The 18207-nt window shown below is 34.3% G+C and overlaps 1 protein-coding gene across 1 annotated transcript in view; it reads right to left on the bottom strand.

Annotated features, from left to right (window-relative positions):
* The window catches only part of cfap46 (cilia and flagella associated protein 46), a gene marked incomplete at its 5' end in the record, with an annotated part of 94653 nt that extends 78061 nt beyond the window's left edge, over nt 1-16592 (bottom strand). Inside the window, 7 exons of the mRNA XM_079439948.1 lie at nt 1947-2035; nt 4606-4729; nt 6513-6677; nt 8280-8344; nt 9104-9235; nt 13766-13878; nt 16544-16592. Of these exons, the coding sequence (XP_079296074.1) occupies nt 1947-2035; nt 4606-4729; nt 6513-6677; nt 8280-8344; nt 9104-9235; nt 13766-13878; nt 16544-16592 (737 nt within the window). The remainder of the gene's footprint in view (nt 1-1946; nt 2036-4605; nt 4730-6512; nt 6678-8279; nt 8345-9103; nt 9236-13765; nt 13879-16543) is intronic.
* Nucleotides 16593-18207: the final 1615 nt, after the last annotated feature.

Here is an 18207-nt window from a genome sequence, read left to right as displayed (position 1 = left end):
TGTAAATAAAAATTCTCAAAATTAATAAAAACTATAATAGCATCTCAAGGATATATACTAAATCACTGCTTGGTAGATGAAGAGATGATAACATATATTGGTGTTGTAATTTTACCTGGTTGCAATTTTTGCTCTATATTTTACACATTTTCCACTTCAATTTTTTCTCTAGAAAATACAGTACCTTGAATACAATGTAAGTCACTTTGGATAAAAGCATCTGCCAAATGCATTCATGTAAATGCAGTATAAATTTCTAATTAAAAGGATCAAATGTAGGGAAAATGTTATTGAATAGTGGGTTTTTTGTGCTTTTCAATTCCACAGTTGTGCAGTTACAGTATGCATCAATATTGCATTAATAATACATTTTATTTTCATAGCACCTTACCCAAGCTCACTAACTACACTAATATACCACACATCCATGAAGTTCAGTTCTCAGACCAAGAGCTTTAGAGTAATATTCAGAGAGAGAGAGAAATTAAATGTTTTTAAAAGATTTTTGATGAGAAGAAGCTTGACATGTATTGATATGCATTAATAATATTAATTTATGCATATACTTGCAGCTTCTGGAGGATAAAACAGCTGTAGAAATCTGAAAACAGTCTAATCTGGTTTAACAGAGAATCTATTTCCAGAAACAAGATTCTCTGACATGGATCAGAGCGGCTTTTTGAGGTTTACTGTCAGGAGCGTAGTTTGAAAAGTGTGACAAACACATCTGTCACCGATCGCTGCTGTCTGTGGCTGAAAACAGACCGTCTAAACAGACGACAGAAAGAGGAATCACAGCAGCTATGAATGTGAAATATATGCAGTGCCCTTGAAGACAAACCTGGGGTCTGAGCCTCAGGTGAAGTGCTGTATGGAAGAAAGCCTTCGGAGCAGGTGACGGATGTGAAGCAGTGCTTATAGATCTGTAAGAGCCCTGGATTTGTGATCCTGAAGATGCTGCTTCAGCTGCTGAACAGATGATGGGGCAAAATCCTCCATCCTTTACTGAAACTACACCGAATCTAAAAGCTCCGCTCTCTTTTCATTTTGATTCATAGCCGGAGAGATTTACTGCTACCGCCTCAGAAGACACAGAAGCCCTTGCTGGACATAACGGAGTTGGTATAAATTGTGTATTTGATGCCACTCTTGACTCTTGTGACCACATTATATACAACAGACGGATAGAAACTGACTCATGAAAACATCTGATACGCATCTGTAACCTTCTCTGAGGAATAAAGCTGCAGTATTTCTCTGAATTCATATCTAATGCTTTTAAATAAATGATCTGATAACAGACTGAGAGAACCAGCACATCTAAAGCACTGCGAAAAATCCTTCCTCAATATTTTTGTCTTATTTTCAAGTGCAAATAACTTAAATCATCATACATTTACTGGAGAAGCTCAAATACTAAAGATATTAAGCTTTAAAAGGAAAACGTTTATTTTTTCGGCCCCATTAGCAGAATTTGTTTCTTGTTTTAAGCTTAAAGTCTCTTCATTTTAAAACATTTTTCAAAAAACAAGACTTAAGTAATTTTGCTTGTCAAGTAAATGTATCTTGATATAACAATGTTTAGATATTTGTTCTGAAAAATAAGACAAAATTACTGAGGAAGAAATATGTTTTGCAGTAAGCCCATGTGCACTGAAGATGAACATAAAACTATTTAAAATGAACATGTCTGCAAACAAAAGTCTTAAAGCTGCTGTATGTCATTTTTCAATCTTAAACAATAATAATTTATAGTATCTAGAGCTTGATGGAGCAATAAAATACTGTTTATTTACAGCGTAGGCAACACAACATAACACAAAATGTGTTGTTTTCACTGGAGAAGTTAGGATGTGCTAACACTAGCGCTTCAAATAAAGGTACAGCAACAAAATGCAGCTGTATTTGAACACAAGTGATAAAAAAAAGAGAAATATCTTCCTTACTGTTTAAGCTTTTGGATCTTGTACATCACAAGCAACTTAGGGTTTCCATCATTCAGCATTTCAGAGACATCCATGAGGTTGTGTCGAACCTGTGGAGGAAACATATAACTATATTTACATTCATTCATTTAGCAGACGCTTTCATGTAATATATGACATTTATTGCTCTATATCAAGAGTGATAGTGCCATATATGTGACCGATCATGCGATATATAATTTTCACATACTGTATGTATTCTCTTGGAAGAAGGGTTATAATAGTGAACTAAAACTAAAACAATAAAAAAAATTGTTACTTGAAATATATATATAAAAATTAGTTTACATGATTGTTTACATAATCTTTGTGTGTGTACTGTGTATATTTATTATGTATATATAAAGACACAAACATACGGCATATATTTTTTAAATATTTACATGTAATTACAAACCGGATTCCAAAAAAGTTGGGACACTGTACAAATTACGAATAAAAAAGGAATGCAATAATTTACAAATCTCATAAACTTATATTTTATTCACAATAGAATATAAATAACATATCAAATGTTGAAAGTGAGACATTATGAAATGTCATGCCAAAATTTGGCTCATTTTGATTTCATGAGAGCTACACATTCCAAAAAAGTTGGGACAGGTAGCAATAAGAGGCCGGAAAAGTTAAATGTACATATAAGGAACAGCTGGAGGACCAATTTGCAACTTATTAGGTCAATTGGCAACATGATTGGGTATAAAAAGAGCCTCTCAGAGTGGCAGTGTCTCTCAGAAGTCAAGATGGCAAGAGGATCACCAATTCCCCCAATGCTGCGGCGAAAAATAGTGGAGCAATATCAGAAAGGAGTTTCTCAGAGAAAAACTGCAAAGAGTTTGAAGTTATCATCATCTACAGTGCATAATATCATCCAAAGATTCAGAGAATCTGGAACAATCTCTGTGCGTAAGAGTCAAGGCCGGAAAACCATACTGGATGCCCGTGATCTTCGGGCTCTTAGACGGCACTGCATCACATACAGGAATGCTACTGTAATGGAAATCACAACATGGGCTCAGGAATACTTCCAGAAAACATTGTCGGTGAACACAATCCACCGTGCCATTCGCCGTTGCCGGCTAAAACTCTATAGGTCAAAAAAGAAGCCATATCTAAACATGATCCAGAAGCGCAGGCGTTTTCTCTGGGCCAAGGCTTATTTAAAATGGACTGTGGCAAAGTGGAAAACTGTTCTGTGGTCAGACGAATCAAAATTTGAAGTTCTTTTTGGAAAACTGGGACACCATGTCATCCGGACTAAAGAGGACAAGGACAACCCAAGTTGTTATCAGCGCTCAGTTCAGAAGCCTGCATCTCTGATGGTATGGGGTTGCATGAGTGCGTGTGGCATGGGCAGCTTACACATCTGGAAAGGCACCATCAATGCTGAAAGGTATATCCAAGTTCTAGAACAACATATGCTCCCATCCAGACGTTGTCTCTTTCAGGGAAGACCTTGCATTTTCCAACATGACAATGCCAGACCACATACTGCATCAATTACAACATCATGGCTGCGCAGAAGGAGGATCCGGGTACTGAAATGGCCAGCCTGCAGTCCAGATCTTTCAGCCATAGAAAACATTTGGCGCATCATAAAGAGGAAGATGCGACAAATAAGACCTAAGACAGTTGAGCAACTAGAAGCCTGTATTAGACAAGAACGGGACAACATTCCTATTCCTAAACTTGAGCAACTTGTCTCCTCAGTCCCCAGACGTTTGCAGACTGTTATAAAAAGAGGGGATGCCACACAGTGGTAAACATGGCCTTGTCCCAACTTTTTTGAGATGTGTTGATGCCATGAAATTTAAAATAAACTTATTTTTCCCTTAAAATGATACATTTTCTCAGTTTAAATATTTGATATGTCATCTATGTTGTATTCTGAATAAAATATTGAAATTTGAAACTTCCACATCATTGCATTCTGTTTTTATTCACAATTTGTACAGTGTCCCAACTTTTTTGGAATCGGGTTTGTACATGTAAATATTTATATTCAAATAAACATATTTTTCTTAAATATATACATGCATGTGTGTGTATTTATATATACATAATAAATGTACACACACATATATTATGTACATGAAGGATTTTGGATGCGATTAATCCTTTGACAGCACTAATAAAAATATTTGTAAAATTATATAAATATATATATATAAATAAATCAAATTTTAATCTAGTTTAACTTGATGTACTAAAATAACTACAACTTAAATAAAAAATTATATGGAAATATATATGGAATGGAATATATATATATATATTTCCATATATATATTTGTGTATATATATATGGAAATATATACACAAATATTTAATTTGCGTGTAGGGAGGAAACACACATGCAGTTCATCATACAGAATCAGCAATAACTGCTCTACTGCAAGACCAAAACATACTGAATAACTAGAATAATATGCCTTTATTATGGGTGTGTATTAATTAAGAGCAACTAAATAAGACATGAGCCAAAAACATGTCAGTTCTGCGGAGAATAAAGAAAAGACACAAGATAAAGAAATAGATCCTGAGTGAATGAGGACGGCTGCAGCTGCTTGAGCAGGATTAATAAATGAAGTGACACGCAATACAAAAGAGAAAGATTTACCTGTATGGAGAAAAGCCGGGGATGAAGCTCTGGTTTATGTGACTGTATAAAATCAGAGGTGACCTTGGCCATGACAGCTGCTTCTTTCCTCTTCCCAGCATCGAGCAGACATTCAACAAGGTGTCTGAATAGAAACACAAGATCAAAACAACATGAAATATGAGCCTTCACTCCAGTCAGATCTATGTGTCTGGTGTCAGCATGCATTTGAAATTCCAATGCAACCTCTTTGACAAAAGACTGTAGAGTCAAGGCATGGAGCCAGATTCAATTTGAGATCAATGACAAGACTCTTATAACTTTTATTAGGGATGAGTTTCTTTTGTGCTCCAGGATTGCATGCCTACAACAATAAAACAGCCATAAAGGGGTTTGATCACATCATAAAGATTTATTATGACCTTTAAAATCCATCTCTAAACAATTTTCTCAGTATAAGTGGCTTAAACAGGCTGAACCCTGATATAACTGAAGGTGCAGCGTATCTGTGAGCTGCAGGATCAGGATCACTGGAGATCTGTGCCGTCATTTCAGCGCTGCATAGGTCACGACGGCATCAAAAGAGCATCTAAAGGCTGCGTACTTGCCCTGATTATTGATTTTCTTAACTTTGTACCACTGACTGCATTTGCTACCGTATCATATAATAATTTTACATATGAATCTCATATGAACTATGCATAAAAAAATGTATTCAGATTTAATGGCATAGTTTATTATTAACTATTTGCATAATTATTTTTTTCAAAATGCATTTATTTAAATTGCTTAGAATCAGCATAAATATATGAAAGACTTTTTCTGCCACAGAATAAAAACAAAAACATAATTTTGACTTCTTATCTCACAATTCGGACTTTTTCTCGCAATTGTGAATTTATATCACACAATTCTCACTTTTTTCTCAAAATTGCATGATATAAACTCGCAGAATCGCGATCTGACTTTTCCACTTAAAATTTGGATTTTTAATTGTGAGTCTGTGTTCTTCAATTCTGACATTATAAACCATAATTCTGGTTTCCTCAGGATTTTGAGATTTAAGCAATTCTGAGAAAACAAAGATCTTAATAATTATCTACATTTTTTTATTATTCTGTGGTGGAAAGAAACTTTGGTAACACTTTACTTAAAGCCTTTATGTATGAAGCATTATAAAAGTAGTTTTAATGCATGAATTATGCCTTGTAATGCACCTTATAATGCTTTAATCTCATGAATAACTGTAACCACAGTTAATTCATTAAATTCATTGATACACGATGCATTGTAAATTCGGTTATAATTATTTACGATAAGATACAATGTATTACAATGCACATTAGGAATAATTATAATGCATTATAGCCTGTAATAACCATTTATACATAAATTCTTTAAGCAAAGTGTTAATGAAACTTTCATATAAATCTGGTCATTGTGAAAACAATTATATTTATTTAGTTAAAAATTATGAACATGGTTAAACATGTCTAGCTGTGGAACAAGCAATGAGATTGAAACAAATTGGATTTACTGATGATAAATATATAAAGCTGATTATTATGTATTTAAAACCCATTTAGTTATTTAGTACTATTACAGAAATCTGACCTGTTTCATTTATGTATGACTGAGTTTAGTCGTTTATGTTAAAACTGTGTAATCCAAATGCATGGAAATACTTTATTTGCATAAACAGAAATGAGAATTGGAGGGGAGAAGATATGCTTAATTATCATGGAAAAACAGTGAGAAAAAAAATCTAAACATGCTTAATTTTCTTTATATATACTATGATTGTATTTTTCTTTTCTATGACACTAAAGTGAATTATGACCTGGACTTCGTTCTTGACTGAATGCATGATGTTCACTCACATTGTGTGCATAAACCAGTAATTAAATGTCAAACATGAAGCCACCTACAGCATTAGCTCAGCCCTCCATGTGTGATCAGGATCCTGAACCTCCTCTAGAGCCTTGAGCACCTGCGTGAGAGAAGAAACCAGGAGCCGTCTCTGTCCGGGCCTCAGAAAGCGTCTGACGGACTGCAGATACAGCAGCGAAGCGTTGAACACCAGGAAATGATATCTAATGAAGAAAGAACGAGGCGGAGGAGAAGCAGAAAGAGACGGGAATAAAAATAGTCGGGTTAATTATTCAAGCGATCGCTGTTGGGAATATCAGAATCTGATTTCTCACTACATCTCAATTTATCCTGCGAGCGACCTTAGATCTCAAAGCGTGTGAATGAGGAATGAGCACATGAGCCTTTCAAAGAGCCACGGGAGGCCTCAATGTCCATGAGATATAAAGCAATTACTGCAGGATGGGCGAGAAACGCAACAAAAGACGGCTGAAGACTCTATTCCAGAGTCGCTAATTTATCCACCAGAGAACGGTGTGTTTTAGCAGCGAGTATCTGAGCTGTTTTCCCTCTGGCTGAGCCTGAGAGCCACTACTGAAGCAGTGAAGCAGTGATTACACATCCATCATCCAACAATTACAAGTTTACAGTAGATATAACATCATCCAGCCGAGCCCTGCACGCTGGACATCCCTTGATAGTTTGTTACTTTGCTAGGGTTAATATTTCTAAGTTAAGTTTCAGAGTTTCTCTGTGTTTATGATTGATGATCTGGCATACTGCTTAAATATCTAAAATCTCCACACTCATGTCAAAGCCTGAAACTATTTAATTTCCATCTCAGAGGCTGTTACAAGGTGTTTCAGAGGGTTTAAAAGGAAGGAAACATTACAACCCCTGCTGTTAAGAAAAAACTAAAATGATATTTCACATAAAAAAAAAAAATGGGAATTTGTTGTTTCTAAAAGAATTCTCTTCTGCTCACCAAGGCTGTATTTATTTGATCAAATATATTGTAAAAATAGTTAAATATTATTACAGTTTAAAATATCTATTTTCTATGTGAATATGTGCTAAACTGTAATTTATTCCTGTGATCTGCAGCTGTATTTTCAGCATCATTACTCCAGTCTTCAGTGTCACATGATCTTCAGAAATCATAATAATATACTGATTTACTGATCAACAAACATTTCTGATTATTATCAATGTTGAACACAGTTGTGCTGCACAATATTTTTGTGGAAACAATGATACATTACCATTCAAAATAGCGAGAAAAGTAATATTTTCCAAAAATGAATAATTCAACAAGGCATTAAATTGATCAGAAGTAAAAGTAAAAACATTTATAATATTACAAAAGATTTCTGTTGCAAATGCTGTTCTTTTGAACCTTCTATTCATCAAAGAATCCTGAGAGTTAGTGTATCAATGTACAAATGTATCACAGTTTCCACAAAAATGTGTGTAAAAAAAAAAAATCACAAACGAGATCTTTGTTATATTCTCAATAGTTTCTTCTGTTGAAGTCTTCTACTTCTCTAGAGTTTCAGATGACAATAATGTCTCAAAGCATGCTCAGATTCATCAAATGTACAGTCAAAAGTGAGCGATTACAAGCTTTTCTCATGAATGCTGAGTACTTCAGTTAACACCCCAATACGTCTCCTAAACTATGAAAGAGTCATCTCTGAGCATACGATGCTCCTCTTGGTTGTTTTTCTTGATGAAGTGGGTCACTTCAGACTTATTTTAATCAGGACAGGAGATGAGAGAAGAATCAGTTTCTATCATCTTTTCTCTGTTCAGATAGTTTACTCTACCTGGACTTGTCTTTGGCAATCTCGATCGCCTTCAGATAGTACATCACAGCCTTATCCAAGTCCTCCTGGAAATAGAACAAGAACAAAAATAGGGACAAAATGAAAGATATGACGGACAGATTTATCTCAGAAATGAAACACCTGCGACTCAACGGACTTAAACATGATGTACATATTAAACGTAGCTAAGCTATAAAAGAACAAGTGCTGATGGCTGGAAGCTTTTTTTCCCATTCTTTTTTTTTTATAAGGATTTTTAAAAAGTCTTCATTAAAGAACCATGAACCAAACCAACCAGCTTTGAGAAGAATCACAACATAAACTTTCATTTAAAGCAAAAATTCAGACAAAAAGACAAAGACTATGCACTTTAATGACGGGAAGAACTAGATAAAACATTGAGAATGGCATGACTGAATTACAAAATGATGGAAAGTTGTTGATTATAAATATAAACAACATATTTTAAATTTATTGCAAAATAGTCACGTATAGCTATACAAACATTGATAGTTTGAGAGTGTATCGAGAATGACTCGACTGCATCAACCTCAGAGCTCACAGTTGGTATGTCTTCAAGGTTTATAAGTTATCGTTAAAGATTAATTCCCTATGGAGAAAATGAATGGAATTTTACTTCGGAACCCAACTGTTGGAATAAGTGGTTGTTTACTGTCTCAAGTGAAAAGAGTCTCTGTGAGATCCTATGTAGAGTTTCCTCTCATTATAAAGATCATGTTATATGTTCTCAAACTGACATGTTTAGAGTTCAGAAGTCAAAGACAGACGCTCTTTAATGAGTCCAGCAGGCTGTTTGGACTTACCGCTGTGCTAATGGAGCGTGAGGAGATGAGCTGACCCTGGCACAGATACGCTCGACACAGGAACTGATTGGCTGGAGGTTTCCCTTCCAAGTACATCATTAAACAGTCCTCTGCGATTTCCCAACAGCCCAGCTATCAACACAACACAACACACAACAACAACAACACACACAACACAACACAACACAACACACACAACACAACACAACACAACACAACACAACACAACAACAGTCAATGAGGGTTTCAGCCTTCCTGCATCCAGATCACACAATTAGGGTTATTATAGTTAACTAAAACTAAAATCATTAAAAATCTGTTACTTTAACTGATAAAAACATTAACTGAATAAAATAAAACGTAAAATAAACCTTATTGCCAAGGCAACATATGTCATTTTTATTTAGTTTAACTTGCACTAAAATAACTAAAAATTAAATAAAAATGAATAAAAACTACATGTATATAGACATATAAAAAACTACTAAAAATGACAAAAAACACAAACAAATTACTAATACTTTAAAATTAAAATGAAAACAGAAAATTTCAAAAATAAAAGATAATCATATCTGAATGATACTAAAATAACACTGATCACAACAACACAAAAGCTCAGACCAAAAACTTGAAATGCATTTTATCATGTGCACAAAGCTTATTGAAACATCTGTGTGCACGCTATGCTTTTTTAATGCATACTAGCACATTGTCACTAATTCATTTCAGTTAGGATGCTACCTATGTAAGCAGATCGCTCACTAGTTTTTGGAACAGAACCATCTGAGACATCTGCCATCAGAAATGTCAAGCATTTCTGAATTTAAGCCTCAAACATATCTCCCAGATGGCAATGAATATTCAGAGTGTGTATTTACACTAAGTGCAAATAGCCCGCCTTCACTGAAAAAATTATACATTGAATTTACTCATTTTTTTTAAGGTAAGTGGTTGCAATCAATTTATTTTAGCTACATTTAAATAATCAAATTTAGTTGACTAACTTTCAGTAAAATCTGTTTATTTAAATGCAGCTAAAATAAATTGATTGCAACCACTTATTAGTAAATTGTAAATTCAATGTATCATTTTTTTCAGTGTTGTTGGCAGAGGCTATTTACACTAACTCCGCCCACCACCGTGTGATTGGCTAGTTAACATTACAAAAGACTGTCTACAGTCGTCATTTCTAGTGGCGCAGATGGTAAAACATGTCATGCTCCTTTTGACGCGATAGACCCGGGTTCAAATCTGCCTTTTGCCAAACTTATTTTCCTCCATTCGCAAATTTTCAATCACATCAGAAAAGCATTTATTTTTTTTATAAAAATTAAGGAAATAATAAAAGAGTATCGGGTATGGGTTAGGGCTTTATTGTCCCAATAGTGGCATCCATTTAATCATTTAAATTAAAATGAAAATTTACACTCAATATGTTATTATTGCATATTGTTTTATAATGTATTACAATACTGAGGTGCAGATAATTGAAAATCAGAAAATCCTGCTATTGTAACAGTGTAAATAGCCTCTATCGCTATTTACAATTAGCAGCTGCCATAAATATTTTGCCACATGAGGAAGCACATAATGGCCCTTGGAACTTTTTAAAGTGCTTGGGTGCAAAAATAAGAGATTCAGCACAAGCTCCTGCGTTCAAGCGCGGTATATATTATTATACACTCCTTCACTTCTGAGGGGAATGAATTCACAATGCTCCTAACCCTCGCTGTCTCTGTATGAGAGTTATACTGCTCACTTATCTGTTTAGGATTTCTCACTTCACAAGTCATTGAGCAAATCCTGCTCAGCTGCTCAGCTCTATTTGTCAGCTTTTCTCTTCGAATGCTTTTTTCTGTTGGTCGAATGTGACGTTTGAATTGTGTCAGCATGTAAGGGATGATTTATTCACATATTTAAGGTGATATGACAACAAAATTGCTCTCTCTTCTGCTCTTGTGGATGACCAAGCAATGCTCTGTGTTTATAAGGTAGACCACCTTGTTTGCTCCTTCATTGCACATCAGCTCAGAGAGGCATTTATTTTAAATAAAAATAAATAAATTATTTGAAAAGTGAAATAAAATGTCTAACGGTTATTTAATAGGCCTGTAATTGAAATTGGATGTGGTGTAATTACTATTTGTATATGGTCTAAATAAAATACTGCTTTTTTCACTTAATTGTTCTTAACCCTCTGGGGTCTGAGGTGATTTTGGGGCCCTTGAGATGTTTTGAGATGCCCTGAAATTTGTGCTTAGTTCAGCTACTTATAACATACTATTGGCCAACATGTATTTTTTTTTGTGTGTTCAGCACAAACTGTGTTACAGTAATATGTGAGCAAGACTGATGTATATGTTCGCATTTTTTAGAAAAAAAAAAAAAAAAAGATTATGCGTGGTTAGTAAGTTTCAGGGAGAAAAAAATGTAGCTGAAATATGGCCATAAAACACATACTGAATTGTTCTGAATAAGACTTTGGAGTAATCAGTCTTGCAGGCTAGAATATTCATGTCAAAATGACGTGAAAATCATCTTGCTTACTTTCTCCTTCATAGAAAACAATATATTGATTTAAATTTTTAAAGACATGTTTTGTGATCGAAAGCCTATATGTGAGGGAGTGGCAATGGCCTTGAATATTAATGCAAAAAAACCCCCCCATCAAATTAAGAAGATACTGCTATTTTAATTGAATGAAGAATGCATATAGCATCTAAGTACTATGTGGACTTAATGTAAAGAAATTACTGCTACTTTTACTTAATGCATTTTACTTTAATAGCATATAACTGCACTTAGTGTAAAGAAAATACTACATTTTCACTTCATGCGTTAATGCAAATAACATCCAATTATTTTTGCATAATAAACATTGCTATTTTCAAGTAATGCACTGCACTTAATGCAAATCAAATTGCACCTAATTACTATATGCATTTAGTACAAAGAAAATACTGGTATTATCACTTAATTAATTTATTGCAAATAGTATTATATTACTGTTTGAAATTAGTGTAAAAACATACTGCTGGTTTCACTTAATGCATTTAATGCAAATAGCATCTAATTTGAGCTATTTTTACTAATGAACTTAATCCTAACAGCATCTAATTACTGTCTGTACTTAGTGTTAAAGGTCTTGAGGTGAATCTCACAAAACCTGTCAAGAAATTGTCCAGGTCACTGCAATTTGCTGTATTCTACATTAAAACATGTTTACAAAATAACAGTATTACTGTATTGAGAACAAACCTTGAGAATAAGAAGAATTACAAAAATATTGCAAGAAAAACATCTGGATGCCTTATAGTATTTCGATTTTAAAAGGGAAAAAGTGTTTAATTTCGGCATAAAAAATAATATCACAATGTAATAAAAATCCTCATTAAAATCTCATGACAAAATGTTTTATTTTTCCTTATGCAAAATATAATAACTTATTTTTTGGTTTGAAATATAGACATGTTTCTGTGAGATTCTCTCATTTTGAGATAAGCCGCTGTTACAGTAATCCTGCAGCACACAAGAGGGCCGTGGCTGTTATCTAACCCAGCATTATGTCTTCAGCCTGAGAGCAGAGCGCTGCATTACTGTGAAACTCAAACCTTGCTGTAACACACTGAGATGCAGCAGGAGGGTCAAATCTGCAGCATTTCTCAGGTGTGTGTTCAAGCAACCAGCAGGGAAGAGGCTTATCCTACGCTACGGAACTTTCTTGAAATAAAACTTCATGTGTATCCAGCTAGAGCTTTGAATTTCTCCACACCAGAAACACTGTCGGGCTCTGTATTTGCTTTTCCTATCAATAAAGATTTAAAGGAACAGTTCATTCAAAAATTTATGAATTCATGAACTCACCCTCAGGACATCCAAGATTAGTATGAGTGTGTTTCTTCATCAGGTTTGTAGAAATGTGTCTCTGCATCAGTGTCTCAGCAATGGATGCTCTGCAGTGAATGGGTGCCGTCAGAATGAGACTCCAAACAGCTGATAAAAACATCACAATAATCCACACCACTCCAGAAAAGTGCATCTGCTGTCGTCTCTCACATCAAAATCCAGCCACATATTTGTTTAGAGCTGTTTTGGACTATTTTGATCTGTGCAGACTTCTCTCCTGATTCAGACCAGAACACTTTTTCACTGGAGGAAGAGTTATTATGGATTATGGACCCGGATTTTAGTTAAAAACATCTTAGATGTTAACTGATGGACTGGAGTGGTGTGGATTATTGTGATGTTTTAATCAGCTGTTTGGACTCTCATTCTGACGGCACCCATTCACTGCAGAGCATCCATTGCTGAGACACTGATGCAGAGACACATTTCTACAAACCTGATGAAGAAACAAACTCATCCTGATCTTTTAAAACAAAAACTGACATTCAAGCTTGTACCTCACACAAGTGGACATGGTTTGAACTTACATACTGGGTATAATAAACAGCTGCCACCTTAAATTACTTTTCATTACTGAAATTAATGAAACTATCTTGACCTATACCGATGAATAATTCAAGCATGTGTAGAGTGAATAGAGTGAATTCAGGTAAACTTAAAGTAAAAAAATGGCACAACTCTGCTTGAAATGAAGCAGAAAGTAGAAAGACTGCCTGATTAATATCTCAGAATGTGCTGTATGGTTTATGATGGCACCTGTAGAGATTGTTCAGCACACAGCACACGGAGCTCAGACAGAGATCTGCCATCAGACGCTGCTGGAGCTGAAGCTCGGATCAGCTCATACGCTTTCCTCACATACACAGCATCTGACAACAAGAACAAACACACAAAAATCACATTTACTGTAGGAAAAAATTAGCTGAGAACACTGCAATCTGCCTTTATTATACACACTAAAAAAGTAATATATTTAAAATGCATTTGTTACTAAGTATAATTCAAATCTATTAATATTTTTAGTTGCATATCGCTTGAGACTTAATGATATAAAAAATTATAATTAAACTTTATATGGAGTACTAATTGTGCACATTGCACATTTCTTAATATTAAGCCTAAAATGTCATGATGAGGATTGTATGATCTTTGAATAATATCGGTCTTTAAATGCAAGATATTTAAAGTGTACCTGAAGTATACTTGCAATAGTTCCACTTTAGCACAATCAAATATACTTCAGTATATCTTTAGTATATCTTTATTAAGCCTCTTATTAAGAAACCACAACTAGATTCTAATGAACTGGCAAATTACAGACCTATTTCAAATCTTCCGTTTATGTCTAAAATTTTAGAAAAAGTTGTGTCTGCTCAATTGGGCTCCTTCTTGCAAAAAAAATGACCTCTATGAAGAATTTCAGTCAGGTTTCAGGCCTCACCATAGTACAGAAACTGCTCTTGTTAAAATTACAAATTACTTGCTTCTTGCTTCAGATCAAGGCTGCATCTCATTGCTAGTATTACTTGATCTTAGTGCTGCGTTCGACACTATAGACCATGATATACTCATAGATCGATTACAAAACTATACTGGTATTCAAGGACAGGCTTTAAGATGGTTTAGATCCTACCTGTTCGATCGCTACCACTTTGTTCATTTAAAAGGGGAGTCATCTCAATTATCACCAGTAAAGTATGGAGTACCACAAGGATCTGTCCTAGGTCCTCTGATATTTTCAATATACATGTTGTCCCTTGATAATATTATTAGAAAATACGGGATTAGTTTTCATTGTTATGCTGATGATACTCAACTATATATCTCTACAAGATCAGATGAAACTTCTAAATTATCTACGCTAATAGATTGTGTAAAAAATGTAAAAATTAAAAATTAAATCCTCCTATTAAATTAAGATAAGAGAGAGATATTTCTTATTAGACCAAAAAACAGTACACAAAATCTCTTGGATTACAATTTGCAACTAGACGGATGCACTGTTACGTCCTCTAAAGTCAAAAATCTGGGTGTTATATTACAACTTGTCCTTTGAAAATCATATTTCCCATGTTACAAAAACAGCATTCTTCCATCTTAGAAACATTGCCAAGCTTCGAAGCATGCTACCTGTTTCTGATGCAGAAAAGCTAGTTCATGCATTCATGACCTCTAGACTGGACTATTGTAATGCACTGCTAGCTGGTTGTCCTGCATCTTCAATAAACAAGCTACAGATAGTCCAAAATGCAGCGGCTAGAGTTCTTACCAGGTCAAGAAAATATGATCATATTACCCCAATTTTACAGTCTCTGCACTGGCTACCTATTCAGTTCCATATCATTTACTAAATATTATTACTTGCCTATAAGGCCCTAAATGGTTTAGCTCCTGCGTATCTAACTTGTCTTCTACCACGCTATAATCCAACCCGCTCTCTAAGGTCGCAAAACTCTGGACTTTTGGTAGTACCTAGGATAGCAAAGTCCACTAAAGGAGGTAGAGCTTTTTCACATTTGGCTCCCAAACTCTGGAATAGCCTTCCTGATAACATTCGGGGTTCAGATACACTCTCTCTGTTTAAATCTAGATTAAAGACACATCTCTTTAGCCAAGCATTCACATAATGCATCTTATAATCATGTACTGCAGTTATATCTGATCAAATGTACATTATTATTATTCTTTAGCTTGGGTTGAACAAATCATTTTTGCTTAGATGGAACAGCAGCTACGCTAATTATGTCTCTATTTGTTTCTCTGTTGATTAACATCCCGTGGTAATTAGGAATTACAGAAGCTTCAGTCTGGATCCAACCCTTAAATGATCTGAGATGACCGAACACCTGAGAAAAGATGATGCCAACCCCTCAGAGGACCTCAGAGGATGCCAACGCTCAGACAACATACAGAATTACCACATTTTGCCATAAATTAAATATATTAAGGTTCTGCAATATATAAATATGTGGAAACTTAATTTCCTGTAGAGCTGCTTTGTATTGTAAAAAGCGCTATACAAATAAACTTGAACTAGTTGGACTTCAGCACAATTAAAGTGCATTAAGAACTAAATTAATTGTTCCAATTTAGCATACTTTAAGTTTACCAGTTTAGTATACTAAAAGTACAATCTCAGGGTATTTTTACTAAGTACATAAATATGTAAATGTAGCCTATTTGTAGTAGACTTAGCATGAAATAAATGTATTTCAAATATATTTAGCTATATATGTTTCACTAGGGTTAATATCACAAGAAATGTGAAATATTACAAAAACAACATTTTGAAAAGACATAATTCACAATAATAATATTTTATTTTCAGACTAACGTTGCGTTTAAAATAAAAAAAACACTGCTAGAAAACAAACATTTGTGAACTTTGTGACAACTAGTCCCTTATGAAAGCGCTTTCAATATAAGATAATAAAACTAACACTAATAATATAAGATAATAAAACTAACACTAACAATATAAGATAATAAAATAAGCGCATTTAATGAATTGTCGACTAATAAACACATCATTACCTCTTTTCTCCTGAGCTTTTGATAAATATTGTCTGATGTGAAGATCCATTTCACCTCATGATCCGTTTAGACTCGCATCAGAACAGCAGCTCCGCGGGTAATAAAAAGAAAAATATTGATTTGTGTTTATTATATATTTCTTGTTTACGCTGAGTGTTGTTCTGAGTAACTAGGGGAGTTTGGACGCGTCTCTTAGCAACGGGACGCTGAACGGAAAGCGTGCGGGTCAAACGCGTTTCAGTCCAGACTTACCATATGATTGAAACATGATATTTAATATTAAGCGTTTAATATCACTAATAACATTTATACTCCATCATTTGAACTAAATATAATACAGACATAGATTAAAAGTAAATACATATTTAAAAAGGTGCAAATCAGCATCCATACTGCTTCTTTAACCTGTCTTTTATTTTTCAAATGTCAAACATTTTAATGTTTTTAAATATAAAATAAATACAAATGCTGCACATGTGCTTTTTTCCCCAGTTCATCATCCCTCAAGAATAAAATCTTATATTTTCTTTAATGTTTATACTTATGATATATTATTTAAACATGTTATAAATATATCACAATTTTAATCCATTATTTTAACTAAGTATAACACCAAGACAGATTAAAACTAATTTCAGATATAAAAAGGTGCAACTCAGCATTTATGCATATAGGCTATTTTTTTTTTTTTTTTCCCAAATGTTGATTTTTAAAAAAAATGTTTAAAAAAAAAAAAAAAAAAAATTAATCACAGTCTTAATTTCAAATTACTCTTGATGTTTGGTCTCTTATTAACTGAAGCCTAATGAGATGCAGATATTATAGACAGGGTTTGTCTCATTAAATATGCTTCAAATACTAGTGTTACGTGTTTGGTGTGTAAAGCAAAGCGCAAGGAGTCAAAATAAAAGAATATTTCAATAATCCACAGAAGGAACTTGGCACAACCAAACATAAATCCAAAATAATAGCAGACAAAGGAACATGGGAGAACACAGGCTTTAAGTACTGAACTTAATAATGAGGAAACAGAAACAGGTGAGGAGCTAATTAACCAATCAGGGCAACTAATGAAAACTAGGTCAACGGAAGACATGGCAATACACAACTAAAACAGATCAACATGTAACAACTAGATTAACTGTGAGATTTACAGAAGTGCATCTGAGGTGAAAGTATATGTGCTGAAAGTTAGAATGAGCTCAGAACATCACTCTTGATTTATCCGTTTTTTAATTTTACATTGTTTCTAACAGCAATCTGAATTGAGTCAATTACAGCGAGCTCTTTTGTTCCCAGCTGGCTGTACATTGGTTTGCAGTTGCTCATCTAATGGGCTCTTTGGGGATGAAGTGTCAGTGTGAAGCGTGTTTTGTTAATTCAGTAATTCAGTGTTTGACAGGCCTCTGTTCAGCAGCTGAGAAATCAGCATCACTCCTGGAGAAGAGACTCAGAAACACTCTCTCATGTCAAACACTGAGTGGACAGAGATACAAGCAGTCAAACCGCTTCTGTTTGTTATTGCATCAGGTTTAGGGAATATTTCAGGGGTTCAGATATCAAGAGATAAAGAGAATAAAGTCAGAGCTACAGTATTACACATTATTTCTACTTAAACTCTAAACTCTGTTGCCAGGTTCAGCATTCTTCTTTAACCCTGTAAA

Source organism: Barbus barbus (assembly GCF_936440315.1).
Source record: "Barbus barbus genome assembly, chromosome: 18".
Lineage (NCBI taxonomy): Eukaryota > Metazoa > Chordata > Actinopteri > Cypriniformes > Cyprinidae > Barbus > Barbus barbus.
This window is presented reverse-complemented; position numbering and strand designations above follow the sequence as displayed.